We start from the raw sequence: 19112 nt of genomic DNA on the forward strand, positions 1-19112 counted from the left end.
AAAAATCGTACTTACTCAATACTGCATGTAATACTTTGTGCCAAATATCAACTCTCGACATGCACTCCTTCATACCTCAATGCTGGTAAGAACATCGGGCAGTACGATTTTATAAACAAGACATAGTCTTGTCAATAAGGAGTATGAACTAATAAAAGATAATAAAAATAATAATAATGATCACCAAACATTTGTATTTCTCAGATTCCCAACTGTATACCTACTTTTGCACCCCTGTATATTATTTTCTGTTTAAAAAATCTTTAAAATATAGACAACACTTGACTGATGATTGGCAGTCAATAAAAAAATGATTAGTGGATATATATAGGGTTCCTATGCACCTGGAAAGTCAGGGATTTTCATTACTATTTGGAAAATGTCATGAAATGTCATGAATTTGTCTGCTTAGTTACCTTGTTGATATCGTTTGTGGAATATGGCTGACCAAGTGTAGCCATCTCTAGGCAGCAAGAAGTAATGATGCAACCTTTATTACAAATATAGTATAATCCATTTTTCTATTGAAATATTTTTAGTATTAGAAGACACCATTAGATGTACAAATCCATCCTTTATAAAATTTTTGTGTCTTTCTTATGTTCATAACTGCTTTCCTTATCTGATATGATTGAAACCATTGTCCAAAAACACTGAAAATTTTTCTGGGCACTTAGTACTGAACCTTGCACAATTGCATGTAATGAATTAATTTTAATTTCATGCGTGTAATAAGTCTTACTTATTGTTCTATTGTATTGTAAGAATATATTTTAAAATCACCCAAAATCAGAACTTTTAATCACATCAAATTGTTTAATTTTTTAAAAATTTTGTTTTAATGTTTTTGACAGTTAGTACAAAGGTTTACTTTTACTGACAGTTGCAGGTCACTTTTAAAACTAACATTAATTAATTGTTTTTGTGAAGAATTATTATAAAATGCAACACTGAGGAGAGCATTGCAAAACTCTGGGGATCAAACAGTCCCTAATATAATATAATGCCAGATCAATCAGCATTTTTAAATTTTAAACATTTTGAGATTTTAAAAATGCTTTATCATGAATTTGAAAGAATAATCTGCAATACTCTTGATAATGTAACATCAATTAAAATTTTTCCAAAATATTTTAATCATAACTATAGTAATACTGTAGTATGTTATAGTTTTGAATATCAAACTAGGTAGCCTGATTAATTTTTTTAGTTGGGAAAAAATGTTTTATTTGAAAATTTTTAAATTTAACTTTTTGTTTAAATTATGTTGATGTTTAAAAACATCAACATAATTTACAGAAACACGGCTTCCCTATCATCAAATGTCATGGCATGCCACTGGGTTAAATGATTCAAATCTCTCTCAGCTGATGGTGGCTTTTAAATTGAAAGCATTTACAAATTAAAATAGTTGCTGAATTTATAAAGTGTAGTGTATCACTAAAATTTTGGGCTGTTACTTCCCAGAGAAATGTTGACAATGTTTGCATAAGCATTCATTAGGATGATTCTGTAAAGAATCATCCTAATGAATGGATGATTCTGTAAATCATTAGGATGATTCTGTAAAGAATCATCTAATTTCAATTTATATATATATTGTGATCAAATCCATTAGGATGATTCTGTAAAGAATCATCCTAATGAATGGATGATTCTGTAAATCATTAGGATGATTCTGTAAAGAATCATCTAATTTCAATTTATATATATATTGTGATCAAATCCATTAGGATGATTCTGTAAAGAATCATCCTAATGAATGGATGATTCTGTAAATCATTAGGATGATTCTGTAAAGAATCATCTAATTTCAATTTATATATATATTGTGATCAAATCCATTAGGATGATTCTGTAAAGAATCATCCTAATGAATGGATGATTCTGTAAATCATTAGGATGATTCTGTAAAGAATCATCTAATTTCAATTTATATATATATTGTGATCAAATCCATTAGGATGATTCTGTAAAGAATCATCCTAATGGATTTGATCACAATATATATATAAAATACAAATATGTAAATATATATATTTACATATTTGTATTTTTGCTTTTCTACATATTTACATTATTGGTGGTATCTGCACATTGCTGCTAAAAATATATGTATGGAATAATTATTTAAAAACTAATATACAAAATTAATAGTATTTCAGAATAAGGATCAGTTAATTTATATTTTGTATTAGTTTTTTTTTACTTTTACTTTAAATTTTTATTTATGTTAAATTATTTTTTCACAGATTTGTAAATTTGCAACAGTTGATGAAATGATAAGTGAAGCCAAAAATGCTGGAAAATATCAAAAAATTAAAACAAGGAAGGAAGATAATAAACTTAGGAGAAAAATATTGGAAGAAACTTATTTCAGTCCTGGAGCAAGAAAATATGAAGCTGTTGCACAGTCTATATCTGACAGAGGGTAAATAAAACAAATCAGTTTTTAATCTTTTGTAGATAATACTGTAAAAACTTAATAAAAGAGTTTAGAGAAACAAAAAATACTTATCTAAAAAATAAAAAAAATAACTGCATTAATGCTTTCAAGAAGAATATTATTATTTTTCTTTATTTAACATATAACATTTTGTGTATTTTGAAATATATGTTCAGATATCCCTTGCATTAATTAAGCAATTAATTAGTTCCAAGTAGTGATATATAAAGTGAAATTATATAACTCAAGTTGACTTTTGCATGGATAAAATAGGGACAAGTTCAAAAAAATGAAAAATAGCTGTAAGATTTAGAAATTTATTTATTTTAATATAATAAAATTATAAAGAATGAATTTCATTAATTAATAGTTGCACGTGCTTTGAATAAACTTGATTTTCTTGGACCAAAAATTTTTAGAAACTTGAGTGCTTTCAAACTGTGTTCATTATCAAGAGTCAATTAAAAAAAAATGTCTGGTTAACTTCTAATGGTAGGATATTGAAAAGTTTAATATACTAGTTAAGATACAGGAAATAACCTTTGACCCAGAAATATACTTGCAATTTCTCGTAACCTTTGGTCTAAACATGTCTGCTTGTATTTCCTAGGGCAATTGTCCTTTTGTTAGTAGTATACTTTACCTTCATCTATTGACAAAATTTTAAGATTGGGATTTGAAATCAATATTGCAATTTTGTTACTTTTATGGAATTTTTTTCACAACAAAAAGTTTTTCATCTTTTTTTCATTGAAGTTATTACTATTATTATTAAATAATTTAATATTTTGTTCTTTTAAAATGTAAATACAAATAAGTAAATAAATATAAACATCAAATTATTGTGGATTAATGCATTTTTTTATGATATGCAAATTTGTATATTTACCGAAATAAAATTAAAATTTCATTGCATATATCTTCATATATCTTTGTCAAAGGACAGAAAATAATAAATAGAATGAAAATAAACAATTATCCAATTAGAATTGAGTGTGCATTTTTCAAATGGTACAATTATAAATAAAGACTAAAAAAATTGGGTTTTGCATTTGTAATCATTATACGAGGGACAGTCAAAAAGTTCCCAGAATTGTGATCCACACTTTATCTTTATCTTTATTTATTCCTGATACCACCAGAGCATAATTGGGTTAAATACAGAGATATATCAAAGCACAGGTAAATACATACATAATAACAGAGAGCTAACATACAAACCAGTATGACAATAGAGAAGAAGTATGAACAGATGATGAGTTGACTGATTCAAATCAACCGATATGATACATAGCTTGAGAGTAGAATAACATGTACAGTAGTATAAAATAAAGTAGTACTAATAGTAAATCTGTGTAATAATAAAAATTACACAGATATATGTTGCAGTAGAATGAATAATGTACAATAATGTGCAGGGAGCAAATGAAGATAGTGCCCGATGACAGACATGACCAACTTAATGAATGACGGAGCATATGTGATACTTATGAATCAATTTTTTGAATGCTTTGTAGGTGTCACTATTCTTAAGAAGAACATGAAGTTCACAAGGCCAATTAATATCCTGCACTGTAGTGGCACGAGATATGGCAATGCAAACCTAATCACCTTCAAAGGCAAACACCCTTTCGTGCAAACACACTTGTTCCATCGATCCTGCCACTGTTGAAAGAAGGCATGACATGCTTTTTTTGGAATCTTCAGGAGTTGGGCCATCATATTCAATATGATGTCCTCCCTGCTTGCAAAACACATCCCTTTGAGGTCCATTTTGAAAGTAGGGAACAGCCAAAAGTCACTGGAAGTGTAAAGTGACTGGGTGATGACAGTATTGCTTTTGTCAGCAAGGAATTGCTGCACAATAAGCAATGTTTAACTCTGTGCATTGTCATGATGGAGAAACCACTGTCTACGCCACTTGTTGGGCCACTTCCTTGTAAACTTTCTGCAGGGCTGACAGCATCTCTGCAGCAGTTTTCCCCAATTTGCACATGACCTTGATGTATGGGACATTGTGCCGAATGATAAGCAGTCATACCTTAACAACTGTATAACAAAGACACTATAGTAACAACTGTGCAAGTTTAAAGTTGCGTGAACATTATCACACTGCGAATAGACTTGCTGATCTTCCTGCCACAGCAATGCATAACTTTATCTTATATTGCATTTTCTAACTGTAGGTAAATTCAGGGAACTTTTTGACTGCTCCTTGTATTTATATTATAAACAATCAAATTTATTTCAACAAACACTTACTTATGTAAAGTACTATTTTATTTTTCCGACTTTCCAACGATTATCGACACGACTGTGTGCCAGAAATAGCCGTTCCCTAATGGGTACTTTACGCGGATTTGCGTTAGTGTGCCAGGCTTGGACTTTTAGCGTGCACCGAATTAAATAATGACCAAGTTTGTCAATAACAAAATCAAATATTTAATAAATAATTCTAATAATAACTATATACAATATTTAGTAAAATCAAACAACAATTTATTCAATGAAACTCAATAAGAATCAACCCGACAAAACTCAAATCAATCTAGTTTCTAACTTAAATCTATTCCCCTTTGGAATTCGACAAAATTCAAAGACTTAACTTATATACAATAATTCTTATGAATTAAAGATCCTAATCATCACCTCAATATACTAGGAACCTATTTCCTCAACTCTCAAGACTTTCTCTATTCGTCGATCCACAAATCGAATAACTTCAAAATCGCCTTGGAACTATTTGATCCTATCGGACACCTCTCTTTTGTTCACTGCTACGAAGCTTGTTGCTATCTGGAGTTCACCTCATTCGTCTTCACTTGACGTTCGGTTTTTATACTGTGAGGTGACGTCACAATTCTGAATGAGATCACTCCCCTCATTTACATACTTATTTGCTAACAATAAACTTTTTCTATTTGTTTGGCAGCCTATTTTCTGACAATACTCGCTAACCTTTTACATTATTCTTTTTGACAATTTGCGGGATGTTTTTATTCTTTTAAGGTTTAGCGAATTTAAGTTGTGCTTGTGGGGTCTTCCCCCCCCTTTTTCTCGGTGCGGAGTTACTTTTTTCCACTTGGGAATGCAAGTGTGCGTGAGTTTTTTCCTACGGCGCTTTTCTCTCGTTGGTGAGTTGGTTTTCTCTTCTATTTTTAAGTTTCTAAGGTGAATGGTGAGGAAACCTTCATCCTAACAAAACATAAGCCCCAAACAAAAATATAATAAAAAGCAAAATAAAAGTAAATAAAAATAATGCTTGGACTTGGTTCCTTACACTTATTATATATCAAATTAACAGGAAAAAAAATCTTTAGTGTAGAATAGTCACACAAACCATAAAACTATTTGTTTTCAACTGCACAAAATTTTAAAAAAGATTATCAAAGATTGGTCCACAGAATTATGAAATCTAAAAATTCAGACCTAAGAGTGTTAATCAAATAAAAATAAATAAGGAAAAGGTTTAAAAATTCATAATTTAAAATAAAGTTTGAGCTAATAGAAAATAATCCAGCAGAGGTTGCATAATTGAAATTTTATCTTCTCATGAAACAGAAAGGATTAAAATATTTGAATTAGACTATAAACTTTTTAAAAGTTTTTTAGAAATTTTAGCAATAGAAAATCAATTAGAAAAGAATCAGACTTTGAGTTTTTTTTTCTAATTAATTTTCTATTGTGAAAATACGGTAGAGCATCGATTATCCAAATCAGTTGGGGTCTAATGTTTTTTTGGAAAATCGATTTTTTGGATAGCCGATTATGTACAAAATATATATTAACCTATCCCACGTTGAAATTCGTTCAAATCCTGGTGCGTCCTTAAGTACCCTCTCATGGTCGTGCCAGTGCTGCCAGCTAAAACATGCACACCAACAAAAATAATATTGGAGTAGCCCAAGACAGCCAAAGATTGCAGTGCCACAGCACTAGTGGAAATTTAAATTTGCTGACTGGAAAGCTTTCAGTTAATTGATGTTTCGGTTGATTGACATTCGGACATTCAGTCTACTCAGAGCTCTACTGTAGTCTGAAAATGCTTGAGGTTTCTAAAAATTTTCACTCTGGTAAAAACAATTTAGATTATTTTGGTATTTTTGAAACCATGCCAGTAATTTTTAGTAATTCAAACACAAATTATTTATTGTATTTATTCAGACACTTGGCAAATCTCATCATTAAATTTTATTCAGTTTATACATGTTCATCTCATTTGTACATGTTTCGGGCATTCCTTGCCCCTCTTCAGCCAATTTTTAGATTACAGATTATTGAAAGTTAAAAGCATAAAATTCCTTTGCTTATTTTACTTATCATCCATTAAATTACAAATTTTTGTATGGTTTGAACCATTAAAACACTCGACTTCTTATTATCTTGCAGTTTTTCTCTGTAATTGTTGTTTTGTTGACCCTTATGTATCTTCTGGTGATTATTGCCGTTTCAGTTTTGGAATTCTTATTCTGGTATTTTTGAAACCATGCCAGTAATTTTTAGTAATTCAAACACAAATTATTTATTGTATTTATTCAGACACTTGGCAAATCTCATCATTAAATTTTATTCAGTTTATACATGTTCATCTCATTTGTACATGTTTCGGGCATTCCTTGCCCCTCTTCAGCCAATTTTTAGATTACAGATTATTGAAAGTTAAAAGCATAAAATTCCTTTGCTTATTTTACTTATCATCCATTAAATTACAAATTTTTGTATGGTTTGAACCATTAAAACACTCGACTTCTTATTATCTTGCAGTTTTTCTCTGTAATTGTTGTTTTGTTGACCCTTATGTATCTTCTGGTGATTATTGCCGTTTCAGTTTTGGAATTCTTATTCTGGTATTTTTGAAACCATGCCAGTAATTTTTAGTAATTCAAACACAAATTATTTATTGTATTTATTCAGACACTTGGCAAATCTCATCATTAAATTTTATTGAATAAAATTGAATAATATTGAAATTTTATTGAATAAAATTTAATGACGAGATTTGTCAAGTGTCTGAATAAATAAATAATTTGTGTTTGAATTACTAATTTAGATTATTTTATTATTCTATATTAGACCATAAAGCTATTTGTTTTCAAATGCAAAGAGTACAATAAGTTTATACAGTATTCTTACTTATTTCATTTTGATTATATTTACAAAAATATGTAAATATAATCAAAATGAGCACCCTATTTCCTGTAAAAAAATCACACCACAAAATAATTGGTTAAATATACTTTCAGAAAATCACTTATGGCTGCTGCTATTTTCGTTGTGAATTTGTCTCTTTAATCCGATTTTCAGTTCGGTAGACTATCATATACAGCTTTCAGGTTATGAACTTCTTTTATGCATTTCGGACTCAATTGTAATTTAAGTCCCTCTTCAGTACAAACTGTTTTCTCCATCCATATTCAAATATTCTTTCAGAAAATCACTTATGGCTGCTGCTATTTTCGTATATATTTTTGAATATTTGAATATGGATGGAGAAAACAGTTTGTACTGAAGAGGGACTTAAATTACAATTGAGTCCGAAATGCATAAAAGAAGTTCATAACCTGAAAGCTGTATATGATAGTCTACTGAACTGAAAATCGGATTAAAGAGACAAATTCACAATGGTTAAATATACTTACATAAATACATGCATGGTCTACTTTATTCACCAGATGATACTGCTGTTAAAATACATGATTCAGTTGTCACTATATCTGCAATAATGACATTTAAACAATAGGTTAGGTTGCATCATACTGCCACAGGAGACATTTTAAGAAAACTGCATTATCTTTATTATAACTCATGTGTTTTATATACACATGTACTTAAAGATTAATCCAGTCTAATCACAGACTATATGTAAAGCTGGAATTATAACACTAATCTACAGTACCCTTTACATATTTCCAGCAGCCACTCAATGTTGCAAAATTTTTGGTCCCATTTAGTGACCAGTTTCAGGATTTTTATTGAAGATTTGTTTGAATAAAAAAAATTCACTCTTTTTTAATAATTTATAATTAATAAAAAAGAATGAATTCTATAAATAACATTTGAAGCAGATATGAATAGATAGATAGAAAGAATTTTAAATGAAAATTCCAGAATGATAAAAATATTAAAATTGCAGCACAAATTTGAAACAGGTGATAGTGAACAAATTCAAAAAATTCCAGAACATTTAAAAAGGTTTGACTGCCAATGCAAATCTTCCATCGAAATGTCTGAAGCTGGAGCTGAAAACATTTGCACTTAGGATTTTGCAATGTTAGGTGGCTGCTGGAAATGTGTTAAAAGTACTGTAGATTAGTATTAGTCCTGTCTAATGTTTTGTTTTGTTTTTTATTTTTGAGTAATTTAAATGTAGTTAACTAGTAGTTTCAAATGCTCAGTAAAAATTGTAAGACTTGTTGTCTCAACGAAATGTTGCATTTTTGTCTGTCATCAAAAAGTCTGTTAATCCATTGTATAATACAAAAAGAACAGCTACATTAGATAGTAAGACTCACACAATCTTTTAAAGCAGCACAAAAATTTTAACAATAAATGTTTTTGGTCTTTTTTAAAGACCTTCTTCAGGATTACATATTCTAAATCAATCGATTTAAATACATAACAAAACTAGCAAAGAACGAAAATTTTGAATGCCAAACATTTTAAAAAATTGAAACAAATTATAACAACATAATAAAAATAAAATAAAAACTTAAAATAAAATAAACAATATATATATAAATTGTTTATTTATATATTGTTTATTTTATATTGGTTTGTTTGTTAATGTGTGTTTTAATAAAGGTAGGAGTACAAAAAAAAATGTTTCTTGTAATATTTACCTTTATGAAAACACATATTAAAGTTTAAATTAAAAACTTATAAAATCATTTAAATTAAATAACACTTATTAATATTTTATATGTATATTTTAATTAAACTATGGAGTCTGCCAAAAGATTTCTTTTATTAAAGGGGTTTACTGGAAGGTAAACTTGAGAAACACTGGGTTAATCCATGTGCTTGAGGTATTTTGTACTTAAAGCCATGCAGTTCTTACAATTTTCCAAAAATTGTATTGATTTAAATTCTTCTCTTACAATAGATAAAATAAAAATGCACTGTTGATAATAAGAATATTAATTAAAACTATTACAGTGAAATGTTGACTTAATGTGTGGGGATGTATAATAAAAATGTAAAGAATACACAAGCTATTGAATGAATGACTGAATGAAAATTGATGAATATACATGCTATTCATTAAATTTTTTTGTTATATATCCAAAAACCAAGTACTTATGCAGTTCTTTAAACCTGGCACAACCATATCAAATGAGCTAATTTTAATTTTTACATTTTTTAACATTTCGATTTAATAAGTAAGACTTATTACACATAAGAGTTATTACACTCATGTTTGTGAAAATTGTAACACCATTAAGGAATTGTCAGAAATTAATGAAATTTATTCCACATATTACTGATAGTGGTACAAATAAATGATAAAATTTACAAGACAAAAAAACAAAAAGAATGTTGGAAATCAGTACTTTGTGTGTCTGCTACGCTGAGTTATGAGAGCCTGTACACGTTATGGCATTGAATCATACAGGTTCTGAATATAATCCTGGGGAATGGCATTCCAGATGGCTTCGACTTGACACAATAAGTTCAGTCTTATTGTGTGCCCCACCAGCTGTACGAGTGAGTCACCAACCAATGAAATCCCAGATATGCTTGATGGGCGCCATATCCGGGGAATAAGCAGGCCATGGAAGAAGTGAAACCTGTTGTGCACTGAAGAAGGCTTGTGCAGTCCGAAAAACATGTGCACAGGCATTATCCTGCTGAAATACAGCACCCGGAATGCATCGAAGAAGAGTGAGGACCTATGGCTCCACAATTTCCCATATGTAGCGATCACTGTTGAGGTTGCCTGCAATGTGCACTAGATGGGATCGACAATTATACCCAATAGCTCCCCAACCCATGATGCCAGGCATTTGTGCAGTATGATGCTGGATAACACACTGTGGGAGCAGACGCTCCCCTCTGTAACGTCTGACGCTCACTCTTCCATCATTGTACTGTAGATTGTAGCGAGATTCATCGGAAAAAACAACTTGTTGCCACTGGGCACGCCACGCACTGTGTTGCTGAGCCCATTGAAGTCGAAGGCGTCTGTGAATCAGTGAGAGGGAAATCCTGCATAGAGGAACCCTTGCACACAGTTTATGCTGCAGAAGACGGCAATGAACCATGGAGCTAGACAACAAAACACCTGTAGCCGTGCTAAATGTTGTGCTAACACATGAAAGGATACTGTACGGTCCGTCACAGCCATGCAGATGAGGTATCTGTCATCCCATGTCATTGTACTATTGCTTGCCCCACTGCCAAGTTTTCGCCTTATTTGGTTCTCCTTTGTCCATTTCTTCCAAACATGCATTACTGTTGTGGCATTACACTCTGTGCGGGCTGCAATTTCTCGATACGAAAATTCACCCTCTCATATACTGATGATGGGGCCTCGTCCGTTAGTTCTTGGTATGGCTTCCTCTGCTTTTGATGAGGCATATTAACCACCAATTAAACGTTTACCTCAGACAGAGGAAGATAAACAGATTTCAACGCATCTTTACAGTCCTTTATATACCTGGAACAAGCAGTTGATAAAGAGCTGGTTCTCATTCCATGCATGTGCAATTGCTTTGTAATTCTACTCATTTGCATGTCTTATCTCACTTTACATTTCCTGTAAGTTTGGTTCAATTTGCACAATTTCTTCATGGTGTTGCAATTTTCACAAACATGAGTGTATTCTATTGCATTGTAATATTATATTTTAAAATCACTCAAAATTAAACCTTATAAATTGTGTTCACATTGTATATTTTTTATTTTGTTTAATGTTCAGACAATTTTATAGATATTTACTTCTTTTACTGATGGTACAGATGAATTTTAAAACTCATATAAATTTACAAATATAAACATCTGTAAACACAATAATTATATTAAAGCCTGATCAAATCCATTAGTTGTTTGGCACTAATATTGATTATGTGAAGAATTATTATAAAATACAACAGAGAGGAGAACATTGAAAATGCTAGTGGATTGAATTGTCTCAAATACAACATAGCAATATCAGTTGTCATTTTTACATTTTAAAATGTCTTTAGATTTTAAAACTGCTGTATTAATTATGGAGTATTATGAATTTGAGAGAAAAATCTAATACTCTTAATAATCTAACATTGATAAAAGTTTTTTGGAACATTTTAACTCTCTCTGTATCTCTCACAATTATCATTTACAATTCTCAATTTGAGGGCCAGTGCTAATGAACTGATAAAAAAAAATTACAAGAACCAAAAATGATAAACAGTATTAATTTTAAAAGTATTATTTTTCATTTTTCATTTTAATACTGTAATTTTGATTGCATAACAAAATTATGATTTATGAAACTTTTTTTCAGTTTATTACTATTTTATAAAGTTTGGGAAATATATTAAGGGACAAATTTAATAAATTTATACTTTTGTACATGGATTATATAGGATTTGCTAATAATAAATATGGCTTTTTTCTTTTTGTTTTTAAAAGCAATAAAGTTTTACAGTTGTGGATTAATAACAGAATAAATTACTTTTATTTAATAAAATTTTGTAGAGAAGAGATAGCATAATTCTGTCTTCCTTATTTTATTTTTAATTTTAATAATTCATTAATTAGAAAAAATAACCAACTAAAAAGTTGGAGAAGGAATGTGCATGGTATATTAAATGTTTTGTTTTGTTAATGTTCCTTACTATAAGAGATGTGTGGGTTAGGGAATTTATACAAAGTTGGTCATGGAAAGTCATGGAATTTAAAACAAAAATTTGAATAGGAACCTGGTTTGTGATTCCATCGAATTGGAAAAACGAAGAATATGTTGTCAAATGAGCTAATTCAAAATCTGTGAATGAAGTGATGGTAAGGGAATAAGCTGCTCAAAGAGGAAATCCATAAGAGGCAGAAGTAGAATTGCTAGTACAGTAGAGCATCGATTATCCGACTCAATTGGGGACTCGGGTTGGTCGGATAACTGAAAAAACGGATAACCGAAAAATATGAAAAAATACATTATTAGTATAGTATATTAGTATATCCCCTGTAATTAGTATATTAGTATATCGCTATTAACCTACTTCGCGTTGAATTTTCATCGATGTTAAGCCTAACAAAAATTTTTTAAAATAATAATCGTCGCTATTTTATTGTTAAAAATTAGAAAATTAAACCTTGTTTAAATACTGGCTCCCTTTCATGGTTGAGCCAGTGTTGCCAGCTAAAACACGTAAAAATAATAATAAAGTAGCCAAGACATAGCCAAATATTGTTGCGCCACATCACTAGCAGACATTTGAATTTGCCTACTAGAATGCGGTCGGTTAACCGATGTGACAGTTGATCAGGGGTCGGATAATCGATGCTCTACTGTAGATGAAGGGGTATAAAGCCTTAAAATCATAGACCATAACATACTTGTCATCAAGTAGTATGAGGTCTTGAAGTTTCTCAAAAATGTGAAAACCTGGGCCAGTTTTTGTCTATTTAAGAAATTATATAATTATTTAGTATGGAAACAGTTAGAAAGTTAAATTCAACAAAGAAGTTTACAAGATCTTGTCAACTTTTAACTTCCCATCAGCTATGATACATCATCCATTGAGTTTAATTCATTTAGGGAAGTTTGACAGAAAATCGTGGTTAGGGTAATATCTTTTCTCCATACCTGGTTTTACCAAATTTGGACATACCCAGATGCATGGGAAAAAAGAACCAAATAAAAAAGGAAGATAAAGAGAGGGTCAGGGAGTTCAAGTCCATTTGTTACTTGTCTGCTAAATCTGTTCTCTTGCCACTCTGTTCAAGAAGTTCTTGGCACTTCAGCTCCCCCAATTTGTCTTAGAACTATTGCATCTTCTCCTGCCAAGGAAAATCAATCTACAGTGTGTTACAAGGACTCTCTGGCCCAATAAAGGAGAATTATCATTGAGGGAAATCCTCTTAAGGACATCCTCTCAAGAAACTTAATCAAAGGTAATTATCCTCAAGTAATTTGATTGTGAACACTCTCTTGTGAAGGTAGGCATGTTGGGGTAGGTTTAATTGTTCTGTAAAAGTTTATTGTTGTATTTGTCAATAATTTTATGTTAAATAAATTTTTGTTGTTTTACTGTTAAATTAGTAAGAGTGAATTACTTCCAGGTTCTTTTTTATTTGCTGGATTGTTAAAGGTGTGTTTTTTTTTGTTATTCTCTCTCCTCCACTCTCTTACCCTGAATCCCCATATGCAACAGCCTGTTGCATACTCAAATGGGTTTCGTGTGTCCCCCAAAAAAAGGTACAGGTGGGTATCATAAAATCCTGACTTGGGACATTGGTTTTCACATGTCACAATAGGGCCCAATGGTTCTTTAATACTATTCTCATATGGAGTTAGGTTACAGAGATGAACTGTTGAGAATTCTTTCAATAAGAATGGTGAGGGGACATCTTTTGTAGACCACAAGTTTTAATTCCTCTCTGGGCTTATGAACTTTATCAAAAGTATGTACTTATGACACTTGAGAAGCTTATTCCTGAAATACAACATGCAATTGAGGGGCAGAGTGAAGTCCACAAAGAGAAGAGTTTAGATGGAAAAGAGCCTTCAAAATCTCTGATTCTAGAATAAATAAGACACACCGTATTTTTTGGCACTGTGTTAAAACCAACAAAAAGTAGTTAAGGGACAATAATTCAGTTTTAATCAAAGTGGATAAATCAAAGGATTTAGTTGTTTTATCCAGGTTCATATAAACAGCTTGTTACAATAATACATCATTGCTACAAACTGCACTAAGGCTCCTGATTGTTTACTGGACTGCTTACAAAGTAGAGTTAGACTGTTCACTGACACAGCTTTAGCACAAAAACTTCACACAATTAGGCCCATTATTCCGTGATTGAGAAAGGGATATTCAATTACATTAATTATAAAGATCACAACACATTGTTTTCAGTATGGAGAGCATAGTTTGAAATAGGCCAGTGGTTGGCAGCTTATGTCATGCAGAAGGTTTTCTGGCATGGCCTAGAGAATGACAATTAATGAAACTTTTTCAGTACTTTAATAAAAAGTAATTTATTAAAAATATTTTTAATAATAATATAATTTATAAGACATAAATTAAAATTTTGTTATAATGACTGAAAGGTGGAATGAACTTCCAGAAAGATTTTCATGTATGAAGAAAGTCTCTTTTGCTCTTTTAACTGTTTTTACTACAATGTACTACTGTGAGCAAACATTCAAAATGAAGAAATATATTATAAATTCATTTTGAAATTGATCTAAAAAAAATTCAGAAATATGCATAAAGTTAAAAAATTTAAACTTTGAACCAAATACTGAAGTGTTAGCTTCAAAAGTTGAACATCAAGAGAGTCAGTAAGGTTTAAATTAAGTATTGTAATTCTTAACGACATTTTTATTATAGTGGTTTACTGTAGTGTGTATTATGAAAGTCAAATAAAGTTTTCTTAACATAGTTTTACTAGTTTGGTTTCAGTGTCATGCAGAGTGCCCAATACTTGGAAAAAATAATTGTGGCATTACAGTGTAGGTAGTACTACTGAAATAGGCAATGCTTGACTGAGACTGACATTTTTTATGAGTTATGTCTCACTTTAGGTTTACTGCTGCCTTTCATTGTTTTTTGTTAATTTAATTATCTTTCATCTTTTGTGCCCTTGTTTTATACATATTTGAGTTGTATTTTTGTATTATTATTTACTTAATGCTATTTTATTCATTTGTTTAGTTTTTATTTATTTTATGTTTATTATGATGTTATTATAATTTGTTTTAATTTTTTTTTAAATGTTCAGCAATCATAATTTTTGTTCTTTGCTATTTTTGTTATGTATTTAAATTGTTTGATTTAGAATATGTAAATCTGAAGGAGGTCTTTAAAACATTGAGTTTTAGTCTTTTAATCAGTGCCCCATGCTAAAAATAGGTCATTCATGGTATTGAAATGACTTCAGTTTTATTTCTGTTAATTAATCAACATATTATATCAAGTTTATAATTGTATGTGCTTATATTAAAGTGTTTTTTTTTAATTTAAAAAAATTTTACATTAATTTATCAGTTTAGTATTGTGTGGCAAATTATACCCTAGACCTATTTAAATATTTGTATGATTTAATTTGAATTTTCCAAACTGTGCAATAGTAATTATTAATTGACTCATAAATTACTGTTTTATTTTGTATGCTAGTGTACAATAATTTTCAGGAATTTTAAGTCCTAAAATATTCTGCATTTTTCTTTGTTAAAAGTTAGTGTATCATATTTTTGTTTTCCAGTATGTTCTATTATCACTGATATTTTCAGTTATTGAAGACAATGTTTCTTTCCTTATAATATTTGATATCTGCAAAGCTAATATTGAAATATTTTCATATTTTTCAGATTTAATGATATAAAATAGTAATCAGTAGTAATATGTATTGTAGTTTTAGATACATTTAACAGATGGAAACATTTAACAAACATGCATTTTATGAACAGATAACATTTTTACTATAAATACTACTGTGATCAAAAAGTATCATGAATGGTTCATTTAAATTGTGCATGTGCAAGAGGACACTGCTGTTGTTTTTCTAATCATTTGGTATGACATACATATTGCAATTAGATGTTGATGAATGTCATTATCTGTTTTTGTTTATAAATAAATGCTTGTTTTAAAATTTATGTAAAATTTTAAAACTTTTAATTTTATATTAAAATGTAAAAATTTTTTCTACTGGGATTTTTCAAAATGTTGAGTGTAATTAAAAAAGAACATGCATTAAATTTTGTTTTTGCAATGGAATTACTGCTACAAAAACATTGGAAGGAAACATTACAAAAAGCCTTTGGTGACAATAGTCTATCAAAAACAAGAATTTTTGGGGGTACAATATATTCACAGAAGGCAGAGAACATGTTGAACATGAACCATGCTCTAGTAGACTATCCACTTCAACTGATGAACAACAAGTTATTCAAATTTGCAATTTGGTGCTCAGTGATTGTTGTTTAATAATTAGGGACATTATTGAACATGCTCCAGTATCATTTGGATCTTGTCAAGCAATTTTAAAAGATTATTTGGGCTTGTAGTGTGTTGTTTTTTTGAGTTATCCCAAAAATGTTGAAATTTTCCAAAAACAACAGCATGTTTGAGTGGATTGGAAATGCTTTCTTGAGGCAAATCATTTTTAAAACATATTACAGCTGATAAAACATGAACCTATGCTTTTGATACTGAAACAGCTCAACAGTCAAGTGAATGGTGCTCAAAAAGTGAAGCAAGACCTAAAAGACCATGTCAGAGTCAATCAAAAATCACGGTCATGTTGACTATTTTCTTTGATTGTCATAGTGTTGTGTATTGCAAATTTCTTTCAACTGGCCAAACTGTCAACAAAGAATATTATTTGAGCATTTTTCATTAATTGTGTGAAGCAATTAGTAGAAAATGATCTGATTTGTGGTGAGAAAACTCATGGATTTTGCACCATGATAATGCACCTGCTCAAAATGCTCTTGTTTGTGAATTTTTGGCCAAAAATTCAACAAATATGGTTCCACCAGCTCCATATTCACCTGATATGGCATTGTGTGACATTTTTGTTTTCTTGACTAAAATTTCCACTTTGTGGGCATTGTTTTGAGTTGATTGATGCCATAAAACAAAATTTGCAGTGAACTGAATCCTGAAGGGATTTTATGAAAATGACTTAAAGCATGTTAAAAGGATTGGAATTATATATAATGGCATAAGTGCATTTCAGTGGGAGGGAATTACTTTGAAGGGAATGAAATAAATTTTGATGAATAAATTTAAATCATGCATTTTATAAAACCATTCTCAATACTTTTTGATCACAGGGGTAAACCTTTACAGAAACCCATCCTAAAGCTAACTTTTGATATTATAATTGTTATACAAATTGATATATTTTACATAAATATTTCAATTATTGTCTAACAGTACTTTTAGACAGGAATCTTTTTCCAAATTTATCAAATTGTTGGGCTTAAATTGCAAAGATAGTATCTAATTCTATTGGAGATATTTGTTATAATTCCAACAATCCAGACTATAATTGAGAAAATAGTTCCAAAGTTTAGAAATTAATTTAAATTTTAAATCTTTTTCTTGAACCATGCTGGTAATTAATATATGAATCGTTTCTATTTGTTTTAGAAGAAAAATTCACTTTAGTATAATAATGTAAATGTATTTTTCAAATATTGCAAGAATTAATATCTTGCTAACTTGGAATTAATGTATCTCATAATTTCTTATATTATCTGAAAAAACTTAAATAACCATTTTGATAGTGAATATTGTAACTAAGTTTAATTCTTCTAGTAGAATATATAATATGTATAAACATATAAAATTGAAACAGTTTTACATGAAATTTAAATAAAAAGTAAATAAAAATAATTACAGTAGAACCTCCATTATCCGGACCTCCATTATCCGGATTTTCGATTATCCGGATTGTTTAAAATAAACAAAAATTTTACGAATTTACTGATTTGCACTTGGCAAATTACGACACTGTTTATGTACGTGATGGAATGCATAACTTTTTTTGTTTTAACAACGTCTCACCCATCACAGTGGTCGTAAACTCTTAAATATATTTTACGTAGTGATAAAAATATAACTTGACATACGTATTTATAAAAAAATTATATTCAAATTACATCATTTCTATGACCAAGGCATGGACGACGTAGGCCACCGCCTATGCCTCGCGGTCCGAAGGGCCTCGCGCCTCGAAGGTTTATGCATTATTTAAAAGCCGTGAACGCGAAGAAAAAATTTTACTCGTAAAACGATAAATAGTTTTTCAAATTTTTATTCATAAAAATGCAGTTTGAACTGCTTTTTATTTTATAAAATCCGTCTTCTTGCGCCACCAGAGGGAATTTTAAACAATAGGTAGTCTGTTAGCGTTGGTCAGTAGTAGTCCAAATGCAATACGAACGTTTGTTTCTTGAAAATTTGATCACGATTTAAATACAGTAATACCCCGAACTTACGCGATAGGTGGGACCGAGCGATAACCGCGTAAGTCGAATTCGCGTAAGTTGGGGTATAATTTCTCAATGTGTGTAAAATCCAAGTGGGATGTATGTAAGCTAATAAATGTTCTCGTTAATCTCATCTCGTCTTTTGATTCGTTCGCGGTTGTAAGAAATCACCACATAGAGTCTCTTGAGTCTCCGTAGATATAACAAACACAGAAATAAATAACACAAAAAAAATTGTAGCTATGTGTCGATTCCGCGCGACATGTTCGAACATGTAAGTTGAACAATAGTGTGGAAAGAATGAGTAATCAAGAGTTGCGTGGTGCTCAAACAAAAGATGAATCGACGAGATTTGAAAATCGCGTAACTCCGGGTTCGCGTAAGTCGGGGTAGCGTAAGTCGAGGTATCACTATACAGTATTTACTTTTAATATTACCGATATGTCATCGAAAAGAAAACATGTTGTATTATCATTAAATGACAAATTAAAGTATTCGTTTCGATTATCCGGATTTTTC

At 30.2% G+C, this 19112-nt stretch overlaps 1 protein-coding gene across 1 annotated transcript in view; it reads left to right on the plus strand.

The window, feature by feature from the left end:
• LOC111631870 overlaps window positions 1–19112 on the plus strand; it is a 68203-nt gene that overhangs the window by 7609 nt on the left and 41482 nt on the right. Inside the window, exon 2 of the mRNA XM_023376207.1 lies at window positions 2253–2431. Within this exon, the coding sequence (XP_023231975.1) occupies window positions 2253–2431 (179 nt within the window). The remainder of the gene's footprint in view (window positions 1–2252; window positions 2432–19112) is intronic.

The sequence above is a fragment of the Centruroides sculpturatus genome, unplaced genomic scaffold, assembly GCF_000671375.1.
Source record: "Centruroides sculpturatus isolate CEXI.00-Female unplaced genomic scaffold, Cexi_2.0 scaffold788, whole genome shotgun sequence".
Taxonomy (NCBI): domain Eukaryota; kingdom Metazoa; phylum Arthropoda; class Arachnida; order Scorpiones; family Buthidae; genus Centruroides; species Centruroides sculpturatus.